The sequence below is a fragment of the Barbus barbus genome, assembly GCF_936440315.1.
Source record: "Barbus barbus genome assembly, chromosome: 48".
Lineage (NCBI taxonomy): Eukaryota > Metazoa > Chordata > Actinopteri > Cypriniformes > Cyprinidae > Barbus > Barbus barbus.
In genome coordinates, this window is record NC_136726.1 from 12,215,630 (window position 1) to 12,237,284 (window position 21,655).

At 36.0% G+C, this 21,655-nt stretch overlaps 1 protein-coding gene across 1 annotated transcript; it reads left to right on the forward strand.

The window, feature by feature from the left end:
- The first annotated feature begins 642 nt into the window (after positions 1 to 642).
- On the forward strand, positions 643 to 21,638 carry LOC306866533 (plasma membrane calcium-transporting ATPase 1-like). The gene is made up of 21 exons (XM_079411790.1): positions 643 to 899; positions 1,920 to 2,337; positions 5,117 to 5,314; positions 6,136 to 6,393; positions 7,711 to 7,836; positions 7,962 to 8,201; positions 8,449 to 8,484; positions 9,838 to 9,984; positions 10,112 to 10,326; positions 10,419 to 10,661; positions 11,819 to 12,060; positions 12,542 to 12,779; positions 12,942 to 13,121; positions 13,200 to 13,287; positions 13,375 to 13,481; positions 14,884 to 15,075; positions 15,164 to 15,377; positions 15,715 to 15,926; positions 16,007 to 16,114; positions 16,202 to 16,390; positions 20,046 to 21,638. The coding sequence occupies exons 2-21, from the start codon at positions 2,148 to 2,150 to the stop codon at positions 20,379 to 20,381; spliced, it is 3,759 nt and encodes a 1,252-aa protein (XP_079267916.1). The 5' UTR covers positions 643 to 899; positions 1,920 to 2,147; the 3' UTR covers positions 20,382 to 21,638.
- Positions 21,639 to 21,655: the final 17 nt, after the last annotated feature.

The window sequence follows — 21,655 nt, forward strand, 5'->3', positions numbered from 1 at the left end:
CCTGTGTATATTTATTTTGTTCTTTAAAATGGCAAATTATTCCTGCATGTTCATTCATTAACATTTCTCACTTATTCGCTTTATTTAGACAGCAAGTTTCCACATTTGACTTCCAGAGCATCATGCAGCATCACAATGTGACTCGCACTCCTCATTCACAGCATGAGTAAATATAGATTTTCAGCAACGTTCACAAATTCTTTCTGTATTCAGTTTATTTTTCAGAGCATTTACTATGGCACATAAGTGAAAAAGGTGCTGTTTGTAGATATTCTTTATCAAAAGATAATCTTTGTTCCTCACATGAATGATCGTGTTCATAAAACCTCTATAATAGTGACATTCCGGCTGTTCTTTCAGCCTTATTCTTGCGATTATTTATAAAATTCCTCTTTTACTGGTACAAGTATTTGTGATTCAAATAAACGTACCAAATAAAAGCTTTTACAGAAGATCAACTCTTGTGCCTCAGGCTTTATCCAGCTGCACTTAGTTCCCTCAGAAGTCTGAATGAACTGAGTATACTATCTAGGAATGAGTAAATATGTTTGTCTGTGTTCAACGGCGCATACTCTTCCCTACAGCAGCAGTGGCTGTGTGTCTCACTACTGCCACAGATTGACTAATTAGATTAAGCAAGAAGCTTTCCTGAGATAATCATTCAGCAAGCCATTTCCTCTAATGGAGACTGCTCCTCAAGACCGTCCATTGAAGGTCAAATAATTTTATGTAGTAAAGGAGAATTTTTGGCATGATACTTTGTAGTACAGACTTTGTGTCTTTTGGAGTAATTATACGTGACGACGAGTTGCTCAGGCTCTGAAAGCAGCACCTGACTCTGCTGTTCGAAGGGTTGCATTTGTCTCGTTGTTGCAGGAATGGACATGTAATACAAATCTGTAAGTACTTTTCTATCTGTTTTATGGTAATGAATTGAAGTAGGTCGACTATCATGGTGTGTTTTAGTTTAGTGCGTCTGTAAAATCATTATTTCAATCCTTTGTTTAGCTTATAAGTTTTCTTCTGTAATTGGTATGCAGATAAAAAGGTAAAGGTGAAACTCCAATAGTTCTGTGAGCAAACATTTAATGACCAAAGAAATAAGAGGTGATTTAAAGTCTTAAAAATGCAAATTTATTCAACATGACACAAACATATTTTGTTGTCCATGACTTTGAGAGGGCTTTAGATGTCACTGCCTTTGAATCTCAACATAATTTACAATTGTAAAAATTCTAGATTTCATTGCTGATTGTGTGGGAAAATTGTTTATTCATTTGTTCAATCCAGGGTAATTATAAAACTAAAACTTATACTAAATGACCATTAGAAATGCTGCATTTACTGAATACATTTGAAGCACTGGAATTAAAAAAAAAATAATTCAAATATTTAAAAAGACAAAAGTAAAATAAAATGATGATAATATAACTGATAATATATTTAATAACTATTATGAAATATATAAATAATACTAATATAACATTTGCCCATTCAATTACACTTTCTTTTGAATACCCTCTAAAACCTTATTTCCCTCTCTGTTTTTCGAGCACAACTTTTGATTCATGTCTATTGACTTTGGCAGGTCTCTCTTCTTGACGAAATGCCGGTTTTATGTAACAGAACTAATTTTAGCATTCCGTTCTTTAAGCAGACGCAGACGTAACAGATCTTTCCGCTCAAAGGCCATTACAAAAGTCAACTGTCACTTTGCATACCTGTCAACATCATCTTTAACCAGTGGCATATGGTTTGAATGCGACTTCCTTTGTTGATTGACAGTGGTATCACTTGATCTGGCAGTTGTGACAGTACACGAATAATCGCATTTTATTTGGCTTCATGTGCTAAATGATCATATAAACTGACATGGGAATGATAGAGCATGCAATGAACTTGCTTTTGTTTTGTTTTAGATGTAACTTTGTGCAAACCTGAAGATTTGACCTTCTGTGACGCCAATCAACCCAAGATGAGAGAAGATACATCAGAAAATCAAATAGAAATGGCATTTGAATTACATCCGGTGTGTCATCAGAAAGAGTTGCTTTTTGCATCCCTGAGAAATTAAGTCTGGATATTGTCACTGCTTACCTCAGGGGAAGCCACTTCTCCTGCATTTTTTGGTGCACTTCAGCGGAACTATGGCCAAAAACTCATTCCGTGGGTCGAAGTACAAGGCAGACGCCAATCATGATGGAGATTTTGGCTGCACACTCAAAGAACTTCGATCACTCATGGAACTCAGAGGGACAGATGGATTACAAAGGATTCAGGAGTGCTATGGAGATGCTCAGGGACTCTGTTCCAGGTTAAAATCATCACCAATAGATGGTAAATCATTCATTTGCTACCAATGTTAATGTTTATGCATTAAAAGACATTTATAATATGCACAGTTCTTTTATCACCAAACTTGGTAAAAATGGATAAAAAATCTGTATTTAGTTAAAAAATAAAATTTTGGCTGATAGGTCGATAATTTTTAAGATTAGAACTAGTATTAACCAATAAATGGTCAATTTTAAATTTAAATAAATTAAAAATAAAACACTAACATTTTAAATGTTAAAAGTGAATTTAGGCACCACAACATTATAATATACAGTTTAAAAATGTATATTCATTTTAAGATTTGCTTAAGATTACATTTAACAGTGTATAAAATTGTGTGCTTTTAAACATTACCCATAGGTGAGCTTAGATGACAATAAAGGTAATCTAAATGTAAAAATAGAGGAAATAAGCATGCACAATTGAATATCCAATATTAAGTGATACCAATAAATTACAAAAATCTCTAATATTGACCAGTTACCAGATGGTACCGATATATTGTGCGTTCCTAGAAAATAATCATCACTTTCAGTTTTGCTGAGTCTCTGGTCTTATTTAACCAAACAGTTTAATGACGCTGAGGCTGGTTTAGCCTGGTGGATATAGATCTGAGCTGAGCAAAGGTTGTATGTTCAAATTTCACAGGGGTTGATCCATGACCTCTCAGCATTTCAGCCTTGAACAAGCACTTAACCTCAGGCTCTTCCTGGAAGACGGTCTCTGTAACAAGTGAAGCGTAATCGCTTCAGATAAATGCGTGAGCTAAATGACTAATTAGCAATTAGACGTTTCAGACATCTTTTTCCATGTGCTTTTTCCTATAGCCTTAAACACTGTAGCTTTCATCAAGGACAATATTTTAGCATTAAAGCTCTTCAGAATCTCGTTTGACAGTGGAGCAATAATGGAGCATATAATGACATAATGAGGCATATAATGAGATCCAGTTGAAAGACCATATCTTTTAAGAGAAAGTTGTTCCACTTTATGCAGTCAGTTGCTAATCTGATAGCATGTCTATTTTTGACCATATTATGAAGGATTTTCATCAAGCAAATAGAGTTTACCTGGATATATTCAATTTATTTTATTTGACAGTATTGAAGTCTAACTCATGTCTTACAGTATATCATTTAGCATTTTCATTAAAGTCACTTTTAAATAAATTCCATTTGTTTACAATAGTTAACAATGAAAAATACTTCAAATAAAATAGTCAGTGGTTATTTTAACTAATGCATTATTAAAATCAAAGCATTAATGATTTTGTTAATTTATTATGAGATGTTAAAGTTATTTTAAACTATTGACAGCCCTAATAATTTTAGTTATTATTTCTGTTGTATATGCTTTTCTGAATCATTCCAAGTGCCCTGGTTAAGAATGAAAGCTACAATGAATAATATGACCAGTATTTTAAAAGGTTTATTACAGTACATCATTTGTTATGTGTCAATCAGCTGACAAAAGATGTTTAACCACTGGACATTTTTGCCTTTCTTGTCCAGATTATTAAAGTGAGGTCTTGGATTTTACAGTCCCTCTTTTTGCTCATTTTACCTATTTATTCATCTCCTACTGTGCTTCTAGTTTAGACCAATCTGTCTTCATATTATTTCAGCAAGCTCAACTCCAATCATTTGTCTAACACCATGATCAGCTTATGTTTCCCTTGATAATTCCAGCGAAGTATGTTTACACTCTCCTCTTGTGATTCTTTCATTTAAGATTTTTATGTGTGTTATAAATACACAATTTGTTATGAAAGAGTCCCATCTCTTGTTAAAATCTTACCTTGATTATTGTTATTTAGGTCCTATTTACCTTGTCATCCATCTATATTTTCCAGTTCGATGTGCATTGGCTTACTGCTCTGCACTGGCATATTTAGCTCTGTCATGAGCCATAACAGACAGTTGTAGTTGTGACAGGTGGGACCCGATCAATTTACCTCATGTAATCCCACTCACCTTAAACCGAGGCAGGCTCTTCATTGCTCCGCTTCACGTTAATCTCACTGGCCGCTGCTCTGCTGCATGGGGTTTACATTCATTTTTGCCCTTGCCAACAGTGGGTAAACCTTTGAGGGGGCAGAAGACTAGCGTTTTGTAATTGAGCAAGGGAAGGAAGAGAGGATTACACTGTGTTAGTGTTCAGGCTGTGCTCTTGCTTGCGTAGGGAGTGGAAATCTTGGTATTGTTTGGAATCCATTATATTTAAAATGAAAAACAAAACAAAGTAAAACCCATCTCCAAATCCAATTAATTTCTCAAGCATTTAAAATATAGCTAGAACAAGTTTGAGAATTGACTTTTTCACTCAACTTGATTCATCCGTCATTTTTTGGATATGTTAAATCATCAGTATGTTTTCTCTGTGTTTTTAAATTGCAAACTGAGTACATATAGATGTCATAAGGATGTTTAGCTCGTCTAAATGTAATTCATAATTCAAATGTAATTCATAAATAATTATTTTGAGATACCCATCAGAAATCTTTGTACAATCCAGAGGTGTTAAATTGTGCTATCTTGACTGTATCTTATTTTTAGTGTAATAAAAATGGTATAATATTTTTACAACCAGAACAGCAAGCTATTTTGAAATTGGAAAAATGCAAAAGGAAGTTTTATGACAGTAATCTTCATATTTTTATAATCTATACTCAAAATTTTTATGTAATCATAATTCGATAAACTGAAAAATGAAAATGTGAAAATGATTTCTACACCAAATATTTAAATGTTTATTCTCTATACTCTTTCTCTCTGTTTAGGGTTAAGTGGTCATTCTGATGACATTGCAAGAAGAAAAGAAGAATTTGGAAAGAATTTTATACCTCCTAAAAAGCCAAAAACATTCCTTCAGCTAGTGTGGGAAGCATTGCAGGATGTGACTCTAATTATTTTGGAAGTTGCAGCCATAATATCCTTAGGCCTTTCCTTCTATAAACCTCCTGATGTCGAGAGAGAACGTGAGTATCATAGGGCTTTTAAGCTCACTATGAATAATATGCCTGTTTCTCTTGCTCAGTGGTGCTGTTGAATAACAATGAATTTGAAATTGTAGCATGCCCTGAAGGTGACGTAGTGCTATTATGTATTCAGCTCACCAGGGCCTCTGTTTTTAGAAAAAAAAAAATTAAGTTCAGAAATACTTTTACCTGAGCCCTGCTGTACATTTAGCAGTAAAATCATGTTATTTTGTGTTTGAAATTGCACAGTCCTTCACTTCCTTCCTAAATTTATACCCTGCTTATAATGTACCTCAAATAACCTATTAACATTTTAGACTCAAGCATATTGTTCAAATGTTTGGGGTTGGAAAGATTTTTTAATGTTTTTGAAGAAAGTCTCTTATGCTCACCAAGGCTGCATTCATTTGATTTGAAAAATACAGTAAAAGCAAAACTATTGTAAAATATTATTGCCATTTAAAATTACTGTTTTGTATGTAATTTATTCATGTGATGTTAAAGCTGAATTTTTAGCATCATTACTCCAGTCTTCAGTGTCACATGACCATTCAGAAATCATTCTTATATGCTGATTTGCTGCTCAAAAACATTTCTTATTATTATCAATGTTGACAACAGTTCTGCTGCTTAATATTTTTGTGGAAACCTTTTCAGAATTCTTTGTTGAATGAAAAGTTTAAAAGAATCTATCTGACCCCAAACTTTTAAACTGTAGTGTGTATATATATATATATATATATATATATATATATATATATATAATCTTGTACATACAAGTTGCCGTAGTAGCTATTTCTTACAGTGACTTTCTCATGCAGACTGTGGTAGGGCGGCTGGAGGAGTTGAGGACGAGGGTGAGGCAGAGGCGGGCTGGATTGAGGGTGCTGCCATCCTCTTGTCTGTCATCTGTGTGGTTCTTGTCACAGCCTTTAATGACTGGAGCAAAGAAAAGCAATTCCGTGGGCTGCAGAGCCGCATTGAACAAGAGCAGAAGTTCACCGTGCTCCGAGCTGGTCAAGTCATTCAGATTCCTGTGACCGAGATTGTGGTTGGAGACATTGCACAAATAAAATATGGTAAAATTATCTCCCTTCTCCCTTAAGATTTACTGTTTTTAATATATTGGACAATTAAGAAAACGGAGTGTCTATTTACACTAAGTGCAAATAGCCCGCCTTGTTGGCAAAGGCTATTTACACTAACTCCGCCCACCAACGTGTGATTGGGTTAGAGTTCGAGCCCGCCTTTTACCAAACTTTTTTTCTCCCTTTTCAAATCTCATATCGCATCGGAAAGGCATTTATTTTCAATAAAAATTAAGGAAATTATCAAAAAGTTGAAAATAAAAGTATTTGGTAGGGATAGGGTAGGTGTAGGGAGGGCTTTATTGTCCCAATAAGGTGGCATCCATTTAATAATTTGAATTAAAACTATAATTTACACTCAATACGTTATTTTTGCGTAATGTTTTATAATGTACTACAATACTGAGGTGCAGATAATTGCCACTATTTGCAATAAGTAGTATAAATAGCAGAAAATCTTGCTATTTTAACATAGTGTAAATAGAATCTATAGCTATTTGCACTTATTGTAAATAGCATATTGTTAAAAAATACTGCTATTTTCACTTGGTGTAAATAGTATCTATTGCTAAGAAAATATGCTATTTGCACTGAGTGTAAATAGCATCTAATTGCTAAATAGCCGCTGCCTTAAGAAAAATGCTTACATATTGCTTTAAACTCGATAGAAATTTTTAATGAATTGTTATGCAGCTTTTGCCATTGAGTGACAGTTTATGATGACCTCATCTGTCAAGCTTCAAAAATGGACAAACAAATGGTGCAGGATTTACTTTCACTTTTTGAATTTTCAGTTTTCAAAAGAATTACAAAGAAAGCAAGTAACACAGTCAATTAAACATGAAATTTTAAAGTAGAAAGACTTACTCAAATAATCTTTTTATTTACAACCATTTTTTAAATTCTGCATATGAATGTGTGCGATTAAAGATTCATGGCAAGTCAAGAAATAAACTCCTTTTAGTTTTTTCTTTTTTTTTTCTTTTTGGAGCTTGACAGCCATGGAATAAACTGTTGTTGTATGGAAAAGAGCTGTGTGAAGATAAGAAAAAAATTAATGGGAAAATACAACGTACATGTTTGGAAAGACCTCAAAGTGAGTGAATGACAAAATGATCTTTTTTGGCTTAGCTACTCTTTTAAAAAACAATGTTAAAATACAGTTTCTTTTTTCATTAGTCTGTTTGTTTCTTGTTATTTTGCTTGGCATTTACCGTGCCCGATTAAAAACCTCTCTTGGCTTGCGATGCAAACATCTGTCAGTTGTGTCTCAGACGACACCATCTGTCCTTTGCTTTGTGCTTGCAGGTGACCTCCTTCCTGCTGACGGTGTACTAATCCAAAGCAACGATATAAAAATTGACGAGAGCTCCCTCACTGGAGAGTCGGACCATGTCAAAAAAACTGTGGACAAGGACCCTATGCTTCTTTCAGGTTTTGCTCTGCTTTTTTAAGTAACAATAATGGTAACAATCAAAATTTCAAGACTGATGCAGTTTTGCAATTGCAGCACTTACATACAATACCTGGTTACATGCCCATTTTTCCTGTTTACTCAGGCACACATGTGATGGAGGGCTCTGGAAAAATGCTGGTCACAGCAGTGGGGGTGAACTCTCAGACAGGAATCATTTTCACTCTCCTCGGAGGCGGAGATGATGATGATGAAGATGACGATGAGGAGAAAAAAGAAGAGAGGGAGAGGAAAAAGAGGGAGAAAGAAGAGAAAATGCGGGAGAAAGAAGAGAAAAAGAAAGAAAAAGAGAGGAAGAAGAAGGAGAAAAAAGAAAAAAAGAAAAGTATGTTCCTTAATAAGATGGGTGTCTGAAACGCATTTCCAAAATAACAACTTAAGTATCTATTCTGTTCTAACCAAGTTTAGGTTTCCCCCAAAAATTTAACTATTATTAAATAAGCTATTTGAAATGCTTGAGCCAGGGACTAGATGCATCATTTTAAACCTACATGACTAGGATGCCAGTAATTTCCAAATTACTTGTATCTATAGAGATCACAAATATCTGATTAATCCATCTCAATTTTCAGCAGCCAAAAAGCCAGATGCAACAGATAAAAAGAAAGGTTTGTATTCACACATATGCTGTAACTGTATGTCATAGCATTTCCTTTAGATCGGTGGTTCTCAACTGGTGGGTTGTGATGTAAAAATGGGTCACAGGTCTATTCTGATGGGCAAAAGCCATGCTAATTGCAAATAATCAAACTTGGACCAATACAGTGTTTTGGTTCTAATTCATGTCACTTGGATAAATATAATCAAATCAGGCAGATGACATGCTCTCATTATCAGAAAACATGAATAAAACTATGCAATTTATCACAAAATATGAATCAGACTGCTTTAAATATGAGTTTGTGTTCATGTTCTTGTTTTTGTTTTTTAATCATTGGTTTCAACAAAACCATCTAAATTCAACCAAATTGAACATTTTCCCTGTTCAGCCTATGTAATTTTGTACATTGATGGGTCTATGGAGTTTATTATTAACAAATTTCAATGATTGATATTAAGGTCATTTTTGTTACTTTTGTACGACAAAACTAGTTGAGAACCACTGCAGGAACATCACAGGAAATAGCAGTCAGTGACATAGTTTATTCAGTAGTTGCTCTTTTGGCACGGATTGTGTGCCTTTCTTTCCTTATGTATTGAGTGTACACGTTGTGAGAATGTCCTGTGAACATATGCTAACTGTGCTCTTCACTCTTTTCATGCTGATTAGCAGTAAGAAGATTAGGGCCTTTGGCTTTACAGCTCTGCTTTTTCCTCTTGTCCACATACAAACACATACAGGCAGACACATACTGGCAAATATTGGGCTGTCAGAAATGTTGCAAGCAAAATTCAAATTCATATTGCCCAAATGAACATCAGAATGCAATACACTATCGTTCAAATTAAGTTTGGGGTCAGTAAGAGGTTTTTGAAATGTTTTTGAAAGTCTCTTATGCTCACAAAGCCTGCATTTATTTTATAAATACAGTAAGAACAGTAATATTGTGAAATATTATTACAATTTAAATACATTTTCTATTTTAATATATTTTTTTATTATTTATTTCTGTGATGGAAAGTTGAATTTTTAGCAGCCATTACTCTAGTCTTCAAAGTCCATGACCCAAAAAGCATTATCATCAATGTTGAAAAACTTAATATTGCACTTTAAAAAATGAACATGCAGTAGTTACATTAAGAAGCTATATTGTAATTTTTATATATCATAATGAAACTGGGTTGATTCGGTAGTATTAAATCATATTGTGATGTAAATAAAACCAGCTAATTTAAAAGCATTTTATGTTACATGGCAAACCATTTTTGGAAGTTTGATACATGCACAGCCAGTACAACATTTATAAAACAGATTATAAGTACATTTAAATTAGATTTATTTTAACGTCACTCTCATTCAGAGAAGGATGGAGGCACAGTGGAGATGGAGCCCCTTAACAGTGATGATGGAACAGAAGAAGAGCCAAAAAAAAAAAAGATTCCAAAGAAAGAGAAATCAGTACTTCAAGGGAAGCTCACCAAACTAGCTGTACAAATTGGAAAAGCAGGTAAAAAAAAGAAAGAAAAAAAGCTTTTTACAGTGTTCAGAACTGATTCATGTGTTTGTCCTTGTATCAAAACTCAAAGAGAGGCTTTTAAGTGATTATGTGATGTTCATGTGTATTTTTTCCCCAGGGCTCTTCATGTCAGCCATCACAGTTATCATTCTTGTAGTGCTCTTTTTGGTGGACACTTTCTGGATCCAGGGGCTTCCCTGGATTAAAGACTGCACCCCTATCTACATCCAGTTCTTTGTCAAGTTCTTCATCATCGGCGTCACTGTGCTGGTTGTTGCCGTGCCTGAGGGTTTACCCCTTGCTGTCACCATCTCATTGGCGTATTCTGTGAAAGTATGTGGTCTGTCCTTTGCAGAAGTCTCATGACATATTTGTGCATACAAAAGTTACAACTGTAGTAAAATCATCAATGTCATTCTCTATAGAAAATGATGAAGGACAACAACCTGGTGAGACATCTGGACGCTTGCGAGACGATGGGAAATGCCACTGCAATTTGCTCTGATAAAACAGGCACCCTAACCATGAACAGAATGACAGTGGTTCAGGTGAACATTGGAGATAGACACTACAAGAAGGTTCCGGAACCTGATCTGATTCCTGGCAACATCATGAATCTTCTCATCACAGGCATTAGTGTTAACAGTGCATATACTTCAAGAATAATGGTAAGAAACTATATTTTGAATGTACTTTAAAATATACACAGGGTCCAAAAACAAGAGAAAATGCTTCTAATTTGCATATTTGTTAAATGACAAATGATATTATCAGAATAAAAATTTGAGTAAAGAATTAATATGAATTAACTTCACTGTAAAAGAAATTCCATAAAATTTACAGTAAAAAACTGGCAGCTGTGGTTGCCGGAATTCTACCATAAAAAATACGGTGACAACATTTTAGGTTTTAACTTCAATTTACAGTTAAATACCGTAATTTCTTTAACTGATATAATGTTAACATTACAACCTATTAAAGTACTGAAATCTGTTTTGTACCTTTGAAATACATTGATAACCACCAAATGCAGGTGGTGATGTGAGAGTCACATGATGAACCAAAGCCCATCACAAGCAGTTTTTAGATAATAACATAGAAGTTGCACAGTGTGATTTACGCAAACACTAAACACCATCATGGTGAGACTCATTAAACTGAAATATGCTATAGACATTAATTTAACAACATTAGAAGTAACATACAACCCTAATAAACATAACTGATAAGAAAAAACTAAGAAGAAACAGTTATTTAAAAAAAAAAACATCAAATTCAAACAAAATTTTAAATGCAACGCAGGGAATTCTGGAAGCGTCAGTTTACAGTTTTCCCTGTAAATTTTACAGGAATTTACCGTTAACCATTTAACAGGTTTTTACTGTAGCATTTTCACAGTTTTTTACTTTTTTATTTTTTACAGTGTTGTCTTCATTTCAATTTAATAGCATCAACACAAGTTGCATGAACCCCACAAGTTTCTGTAAAATATGTCACATCACAAATTAGTACAACAGATTTAATATAATATGGTCATATATTTCATTTAAAAAAATTATTTTTAATATATCATGCTGTTTTTAAGTTATTTAATTTATGTTATAACTTGTCTTTATTTCAAAGTTCAATTCATGTTTGTTTAAAGATATTTATTTATTTAAAAAAAATGTATATAAGATATTATTTATTTAAAGATAAATCAATGTGGTTTCAGATTTTTGGGGCACACTGCATTAAAACTTTAGTTATTTTGTGATTTTTGCTCTCTTTTTTGTAAGATTAGACTTGGTTCCATGATTTTTATAAATGCCTTTTTTCTGTCTAGCCTGCTGAGAAAGAGGGCGGTTTGCCCCGTCAAGTTGGGAACAAAACTGAATGTGCCTTGCTAGGGTTTACCATTGATTTACGAAAAGATTACCAAGCCATTCGCAATGAATATCCTGAGGAAAAACTGTACAAAGTATACACCTTCAACTCAGTGAGGAAATCCATGAGCACAGTCCTTAAAAATCCAGATGGAAGTTACCGTATGTTCAGCAAAGGAGCGTCAGAAATCCTCCTGAAGAAGTAAGTGCACATTTAATATTTCAGATGATAACGATTTTCAGGTGATTTGTTATTTCCTAGATAATAATAATACAGGTGGTTTTATGATGGCGAGAGATGTTCTCATTCAGTAGATCATTTCATTGGTCAAAAACATCTTTTTAGTTCAGGTTGAGTCATTTTAGTCCAGTTTTCCCGGAAAAATAGACCATTTAAATGTTTGAAAACACTAAAGATGCTGTTACATTAGCAAAATTTTGCTGACAAAGAAGTCCTTTGTCCTCTCTCAATAATAATAGTGATGCATGAAGAACAATTCACACAGATGTCATTTTCAAACCAAGCGCCTTTGTGTTGGTCATCGCGACAAATTGACATGAAAACTTGAACCCAATGTGAAATCTGCATGGTTCAACGTTTAAATATGAAGTGAGACTACATACTTGTATCATTAACTTTTCAAAAAGTTATAATACTTTCATAATATTTAACATTTCCCCAGGTGCTGTAAAGTCCTGTCAGCCAATGGTGAAGCCAAAGTCTTCAGGCCCATTGATCGGGATGACATGGTGAAACAGGTGATTGAGCCCATGGCCTCTGAGGGTTTGAGGACCATCTGCCTTGCCTACAGGGACTTCCCGGTTTCAGACGGGGAGCCTGATTGGGATAATGAGGCAGATATATTGACTGGACTTACCTGCATTTGTGTGGTGGGCATTGAGGATCCTGTTCGGCCAGAGGTAACTGCTCACTTGACCATTAATAACCCTACTATTCCCTCCACTTAACATGGAAAATATGCATTTGACAGTGAAAACAAAGCAAAGACTTGCTGAGGTGCTCATTACTGTAAGTCAGCATGTGTTGTTGACACCTAACCCCGGGTGGTATAATCGCCACAGGTCCCCGATGCTATTAAGATGTGCCAGCGAGCAGGCATCACTGTGCGCATGGTCACAGGGGATAACATTAACACCGCTCGAGCTATTGCAACCAAGTGCGGCATTCTACATATGGGTGATGACTTCCTGTGCCTTGAAGGCAAAGAGTTCAACAGACGGATACGCAATGAACTCGGAGAGGTGAGGGGGTCAAAATAAAAAATGTATCAGTTTTTATTCGAAGGAGAGGTTGATGTTAAGGCCTCATCATATTTTCAGATTGAGCAAGAGCGCCTGGACAAGATCTGGCCCAAACTGCGTGTACTTGCGAGATCATCTCCAACTGATAAGCATACGTTAGTCAAAGGTAATGAGATTTAAACAGGACAGTTGTTAAAATTGTGGTGAATGTTGCAGTCTGGCTGCAAATAAATTGTTTTGCTGTCTCTTTAAGGTATAATTGATAGCACCATCGTAGAACAGAGACAAGTAGTTGCTGTCACTGGAGACGGAACCAATGATGGCCCTGCGCTAAAAAAAGCTGACGTTGGATTTGCAATGGTAGGACTTTTTTTTCAGAATTTACTAGCACATCGCTATAACAGACCTAACATATGCAAATTAATACTGAATACTGAACAAATTAAAGATGAAAGAATCTAGCTATGTTTTAATCCAAGTAGCAAATTTAATCTGAATAGATCTTGGTCAGGGTAGTGGCATATTTAATTTTTGACAGGAATGAAAATGAGGATGTGATGGTTAAAAGCACAGTGATTTCAGTGGGTTTGTAATGTACTGCAGTTTAAAGTAATAATTCACCCAAAAATGTCATTAATTACTCACCCTCATATCGTTCCAAACCCGTAAGATCTTTGTTCATCTTCGAAAACATAAATTAAGATTTTTTACGAGAATACTTCTTGTGCGCAAAGAGTTAAAAAGTCTTTGTCGCGCATTCACGAGAATACCATCATGACGCAATGCATCACGGTACTCTCCTGAACGCTCATCGAAGACTGACACGGAAGAGAAGAAATTGTTAAGTAAGATCGTTATTTTTGAATATTTTTGTAAATATTCTGATAGCTTCATAAAAATTAAGTGTATAGCGTGTATAGCAGATGGCTGACTCTCAGCTGATCACAGTTACCTATAGGAATACGACACCTATCACGGCATTCCTATATAAGCTCTATTCAGTATTATTGAGCAGCTTTTTTGCTTGCTCAGGAGCAAATTACCCTCCTCCATCCCCAACTCCTCCTTTTGCCACAGTCAGGACTTGGCTTTCTGATATTCCTTGTTGAATCAGACAAAAATGTGTCAAACTTAAATATCATTAAGTACATTAATGATATCTGATTTGTTCTTTTTACCCTTGGGGGTTATTATTGCTGCTCTCCCTGCTCATTCATGACAGGCTGCATGGATGGGCAGGGAGTTTTTGCCCAGAACGGAACCATACCGCCAAACCAAACTGTATGCTAAGTGTTAATCATTTTGACGATATTGGTCCTGACAGAATTACAGTTGAACCACTGCTGTCTAATGGACTATTTTAACAATGTCCTTACTACCTTTCTGGGCCTTGAACGTGTCAGTTGCATTGCTGTCTATGCACGGTCAGAAAGCTCATGGATCTTACTTTGAGTTCCAAAGATGAATGAAGGTCTTACTGGTTTGGAATGACATAAGGGTGAGTAATTAGTGACAGAATTTTCATTTTTGGATGAATTTACCCTTTAACAACATACTGATAGCATATCGTCTTTAAGAAGAAAATTTCACTAGAATAAAACAGTTTTAAAAGTTGTGAGTTTTGAAATTTAGTCTAGTACTTGCAGAATCTCTCAATGCCTTGTTTTCTATCACATATTACCTGTAGTAATAAGCATGACCATGCTTGGAAAATGAAAGTTAATGAAATTTGACAGTGACATGTCTTGACCTGTCTTTTTAGGGCATTGCTGGTACAGATGTGGCCAAAGAGGCATCAGACATTATCCTGACAGACGATAACTTCAGCAGCATTGTGAAGGCAGTGATGTGGGGGAGGAACGTCTATGACAGTATCTCAAAGTTCCTCCAGTTTCAGCTGACAGTCAATATAGTGGCTGTCATTGTGGCGTTTACTGGAGCCTGTATCACACAGGTCAGACTTCTGCTTCCACTTTCTCCTGTCCTCCTTGCCACCACGTTCTTTCTATTAAACTTTTTGCTTTGTCCAACTCTTCACACAGGATTCCCCTCTCAAAGCTGTACAGATGCTGTGGGTGAATTTAATTATGGACACATTTGCATCACTAGCACTGGCGACAGAGCCTCCCACTGAGGCTTTACTGATGCGCAAACCGTACGGCCGTAACAAGCCTCTTATTTCCCGCACCATGATGAAGAACATCCTCGGACATGGTATTTATCAGCTAACCATCATCTTCACACTTTTGTTTGCCGGTAAGTACCACCCAAAATATCTAGAGCAGGTTTTACCAAATGGTGGTTTTCGAACCCCTGGGGGTTTGTGAGGGAATTGCAAGTTGATAAACGCAACGTGCGCTAGGTTCACTTTATTTACACATTCGCCTAATTTCCAACATTTTTGTGGGTTTTAGCAGTATTCTGCCAAAATTAAAACTCAAGCATTTAAACTATTTAAAGCATTAAGTTTTGAATGTTTGAAAGTGAAGAATTTGATATAGAAATTAGTATTGTAACTTGTTGTGTAACCCGGATTTAGAGCATCCAATCTGAGTACACCGACTATTATATCTCTGATCTAATTTTTTTACAGGTGAGCAGATCTTTGACATTGACAGCGGCAGGAACGCTCCTCTTCACGCCCCTCCTTCAGAGCACTACACCATCGTCTTTAACACATTTGTGATGCTGCAGCTCTTTAACGAAATTAATGCTCGAAAGATCCACGGTGAGAGAAATGTTTTTGAGGGCATCTTCAATAACATGATCTTCTGCTCCATCGTATTCGCGACCTTTGTAATCCAGGTACGTCACATTGTAATCTCTATAAGCCTGTGTCAATTATCAATAATTGTTCTGAATGCCAACATGGTTTTGTTTTTTAGATCCTAATCGTGCAGTTTGGAGGGAAGCCTTTTAGCTGTGTAGGTCTCTCTGTTGAGCAGTGGCTGTGGTGTGTCTTCCTTGGCTTTGGCTCTCTTCTCTGGGGGCAGGTAGGCCTTGAAAAGCATTTTAAATGCTGATGATTTTTAAAATTATGCACTGGGTGATGTATTGTTTTCCTCACCTCCAACCCACAGTTGATTTCCACCGTTCCCACAAGTCGCCTGAAGTTCTTGATGACAGCAGGTCATGGCACTCAGAAGGAGGAGATCCCTGAAGATGAGCTGGAGGATATGGAAGACCTGGATGAAATCGACCATGCTGAAATGGAGCTGAGAAGGGGGCAGGTTCTGTGGTGCAGGGGTCTCAACAGAATTCAGACACAGGTACTAAATGAGGTTTCTTTTATTTCATGCCTTAAAGGGTTAGTTCACACAAAAATGAAAATTCTGTCATTAATTACTCACCCTCATGTCATTCCAAACCCGTAAGACCTTCATTTTCAGAACACAAAATAAGATATTTTTGATGGAATCTGAGAGCTCTCTGACCCTCTATAGACAGCAAGGATATTACCACGATCAACGCACAGAAAGTTAGCAAGGACATCGGTAAAATAGTCCAGTGGTTCCCAACCTGGGGTTCACAGGAGGGGGGCGTGGGAGCTGATATGCTTTGAGTTCAAATAAAGATATATAAAATGTTCCACTAATAATTTTATATAAAAATGTATTTAAATCATATGCTTACAATGCCAAGATAAGGCAATTAAATAAATTAAATAAAAATGTAATTGACAGTAGTCTACCAGGGCTCCAGACTGCGACTAAATTGATATTTTGCAACCTTTTTTTTCTGCCGGTGACATAAAATTTAGTTAGAGGTTGCGCTGGTGCCACTACCAATCTGCCGAACTTATAAGCATTAGCATTCTGTTGTGCATGATAAATAACCAGGTAGCCAAAACGGTTTGGCCCGATAATGGCCCAGATCTGGCACGCCAGAAGAAATAACTCGGCCCGGCTGCGGTTGCCAGATTCGACATAGATATGGGAAGAATGATGCCCCAGAATCGGCCCAAATACACTGGCCTGAGTCCGGCTGCCAAAACTGGTGGCATTGGGCCACAATCACGCCGACAAGAATTTAAACACTTAGCCGGTACTGACCCGAGTCTGGGTACTAAAACTGAGTCGACACCACCGGCATTGGGCTACAATCACGCTGATGAGAAATTAAACACTTAGCCAGTACTGGCCCAAGTCTGGGTACTGACCACGAGTATACTTACACTTATTCATACAGAATTACAACTTCTAAAATATGTGTATTAAAGACTCCTTCCAGTTTTTACATAAAACCAGAGCTTTGAATAATTCGTTTTTCCACAAAATTACATTGTTACCTTAAAATCCTTAAGATGGCATCTACTTCTAACTAAAATAAAATATATATTTTACAGTGTCCTTGTTAAGCCTACATGTACTTATGCATGTCAACTAAATATGTCACCTTTACAAAGATTAAGGGTTTGGCCCTTACACCATTTCTTTTCATGGCATCCCCACCAACTACCCCATAACATCCATATGTGCTCCTTTTCCCCAAGTATAAAAAATTACACAATGAAAATATGAGTGATATTAGAATTTATTTTGGAAAAAAAACTCCAGGAGCTTCCTCAAGTAAGCATACCCTAAAAGAGGGACTGATTGACAGACGGAGAGACAAAAAGGGGAAGAGACAACGACACGTATGGTTACTCAGACAATCTTATATTGATAACATGAATGGTAACTCTGGTAAATGTTAACATTTGGAACATACCTTTGGAAGAATTTGTTTGCATTGCTTTTCTTCCACCATCTCTGTCAAAAGTAAGCAGCCATCTTTTGATTAACTTTTCAATCTCTCCATCTGATGCACTTCCAGTACTTGCATTTCTTTGCACTGACTAAAAAAAAAAAAAAAAAAAAAAGAAAGATCAGTCGCAATACTATAGACCAGTGGTGTCAAACTCAATTCCTGGAGGGCTGCAGCTCTGCAGAGTTTAGCTCCAACCAGCTCCAACTCACACCTGCTTGGAAGTTTCTAGTAATCCTGAAGATCTTGATTGGCTGGATCAGGTGTGTTTTATTATGTTTGGAGCTAAACTCTAGCACTATGTCAGCATACTCACAATTATAGCTTCATTACAAATAAACATTACTTTGATATTATATGTGCAGAACGGTTTATTAAAATTATATTATATGTTAGATTATCAAATGTTTACTCACCAGGGTAGCAAGTTCTTCTGGTCTTCTAGAAATTAGCAGCACAAAAGGCCTGTCAGGTTTTGTCATTAGATGTCAAAGCTATTCAGCTAGTGCACTTCTCTTGAAACTCGTATAGCAAAAATAATGTTGAAGTTCCCTTAACCACTTTAAGCTTGTTTCATTATATGAATTAAATCATTAATTTCCAAATGTAGTAAAAAAAAAAAGAGAATGTTGGATAAAAGGAAAATATATTAATAGGAATTAAAATAAAAAATACACTACAAATAACATAACATGGGCAGGTAAAAGATATTATGTTTAAGTGTCACTGCTACATATTATTTACCACATTGTAAACGGAGACCCCCAGCACTCAACCTAAACTAGTCCGGGGATGCATGCCCATATCTCAGCCAAAATCACACCAACCCTTATGGTCCGTAATCGGGCCGATTGTTGGCTAAATGTGCTGCATCTCAGTGCAAATCGGCCAGATCCGCACACCCAAAGCTCCTGCTATTCTCAACTCAAGCTACAGTCCAATGTGCATTTCTAAAACTTGTAATATTATTAGTATAACATGCATATATATATATACACTATATTGCCAAAAGTATTGGGTCACCCCCTTCTAATGAACAGGTTTGAGTACTTTAGTAATTTCCATGAGTACAAATCTTAATGTTTAAGCATATAACAATATTCTAGGGAATTGTGTGCTTCTAATTTTATTGCAACAGTTTGGACAGGACCCTTTTCTAGTCTAACATGACAGTGCTTCTGTGTATAAGACAAGGTTCAAAAAGAACTGATTGGTTCAGTCAGTGTGGAAGAACTTGACTGGTCTGCATAAAGCAAAGTCCTAATCTCAGCTGAACACCTCTGGTGTGATTTTAAATGCAGACCTTGAGCCAAAAACTCATCACCAAACACCAATGATTTGTATATGGTACAGTCATTTTAGACACTTTCAAAACTGTTGCAACAGAGATGGAAATACAGTTTTTAAATATGTGAATTATGCTTCCATCTTTGTTGCCACAGTTTCAAATCAAACAAATCATTGGTGTTTGGTGATGAGTTCCCTAGAATATTGTTATATGCTTAAACATTAAGATTTGTACTCATGGAATTTACTAAAGTAGTCAAACCTGTTCATTAGAAGGGGGTGACCCAATACTTTTGGCAATATAGTGTATATTGCCAAAGGGAACCCCTGAAATAGTCCATGTGACATCAGGTGTTCAACCGTAATTTTACAAAGCTACGAGAATACTTTTTGTGTGCAAAGAAAACAACCCCGTTGAAAAATCCAGCATATGCTGGTTAGGTATGTTTTGAAGCATGGCTGCTGGTTTAAGCTGGTCATGTGCTGGTCATGAGCTGGTTTAAGCTGGTCATGTGCTGGTCATGAGCTGGTTTAAGCTGGTCATGTGCTGGTCATGAGCTGGTTTAAGCTGGTCATGTGCTGGTCATGAGCTGGTTTAAGCTGGTCATGTGCTGGTCCTAAGCTGGTCCGCGGGAGCTAGTTGCTTAGGACCATTTTAGGACTAGCACATGACAAGCTAAGGTGACATTAAAAGTGTCTTTTTGTCTTACCTTTTGCTTTTTTTATGTTTTAAATGTATAGATTTTGTCCCAGACCCAGTTTGTCAATCTTAAAATATAAAATCCATTATAAAAATATGAATGAGTGCATGCTAAACTATAATTTCAACAAAAATTCTAAATGGTAGAATGCTATACTAACCTCTGATTGGTTTTGGTGCTTTTTCTTCAGATCCGTGTGGTTAATGCTTTCCGGGAATCCACGTCTCCTTACGAAGGCCTGGAGACGCCAGAGTCTCGCAGCTCCATTCACAATTTCATGAGCCACCCAGAGTTCCGTATTGAGGATTCAGAACCAGCCATCCCTCTCATCGATGACACAGACCCTGAGGATGATGCACCTACTAAACGAAACAAGACTCCTTCCCCACTGCCTCCAGTTTTATCCCCTAATCAGAACAACAATGCATCTGACAACAGGGGCTTCCATCAGCACAAAGATATAGCCAAAACTATCCTTTCTCCTACTCCTGGAAGCCCACTGCACAGTCTGGAAACCTCTCTATAATCCACTACCACCCTACATCAGATCACATCAACAACCAAGGACACGTTAAATTCAAAGTCAGGGCTTCTGGGCCTCTGATAGTGAACTTGAAAAGGAGCAAAACTTGTTTTACTTGTTTTTTTTGTGTTTTTTTAATTTCATGGGGGTTTGTTTAATTCTTTTCACATTTGGCCTGCACACCTTGAAAGTGTATGGATTGCGAATGAGCGGTGTTGCTCAAATTCTTTCCTCTTATATTTTGTTCATTCAAATAGTTTGATATAAGGTGTTTTGGCTGTTCATATAGATAAAAAATAATGGGGAGTTTTTGGACAAATTATTGTTTTGGATGAAAAAGGTTCACGTCGTTGCTGCTCTGTTTAATTGTGAGAAAACACTTTTTGAAGGTGCACTATTTGCCTCTAAATCAGTTTTGATTTAGATTTTTTAGAAAGCTAGGAATCCTTAGATGATGTAAATTAAATGGGAAAAGATATAATGCATCAAGATTTTTAAAGGGGTATGGATGGACGGTAAAAGTAATTGATTATGGGCCTCATATTTTAAGAAAAGTAGCTTAACTGCACTTGCAAAAATGACACATTCAAGGTTATTAAGGGAATGAAATATTAACTGGTTTACAGTGGTACATTGTGCTCATTTTTGTCTTTTTGTTTTTCATTTTAAATCAACCAACGATGAAGGCTATGCTAAAAGGTAACTGTATTTTCTGTTAGAGTGTTTTATCAGTTTTGATCCACCCCACCTCCTTAAACCACAGGCAAGGACTCAAACACATCACGCAAGTCCCCTGAGTATGTCAAGATGCTGTTTTATGAATTATTGTGATGGTAATATGAAGTATTTTTATTATTTACAGATATTATTCATTGTGGAGACATGTTAATGGTTTTAACAGAATGCTATAGGATTTGTTACAGAAATTTATACGAAATAAACAATACCAGGTTAGAAAAACCAAGTAGGAAAGCCACAGAGAGAATTTGTGGGTAAATTTGATTTCACTGTAGTTTTATTCCCATTTTGGGAATGAATATATATATTTTTTAAAAGATTTATTTGTGGCGTTTTTGCCTTTATTATGATAGGACAGTGAGTAGACAGGAAGTAAAGTGGGAGAGAGAGGGGGACGGGATAAATGTTAATGGAAAATAATTTTGTACATATAAATGGTTATTGTGGTTTAATTTATATTTGGAAGTCTTTATGTTATGTGTATGGTTTTTGACAATAAAATATTCATATTTAGCATAACCTAATCATTGGTTTTAATT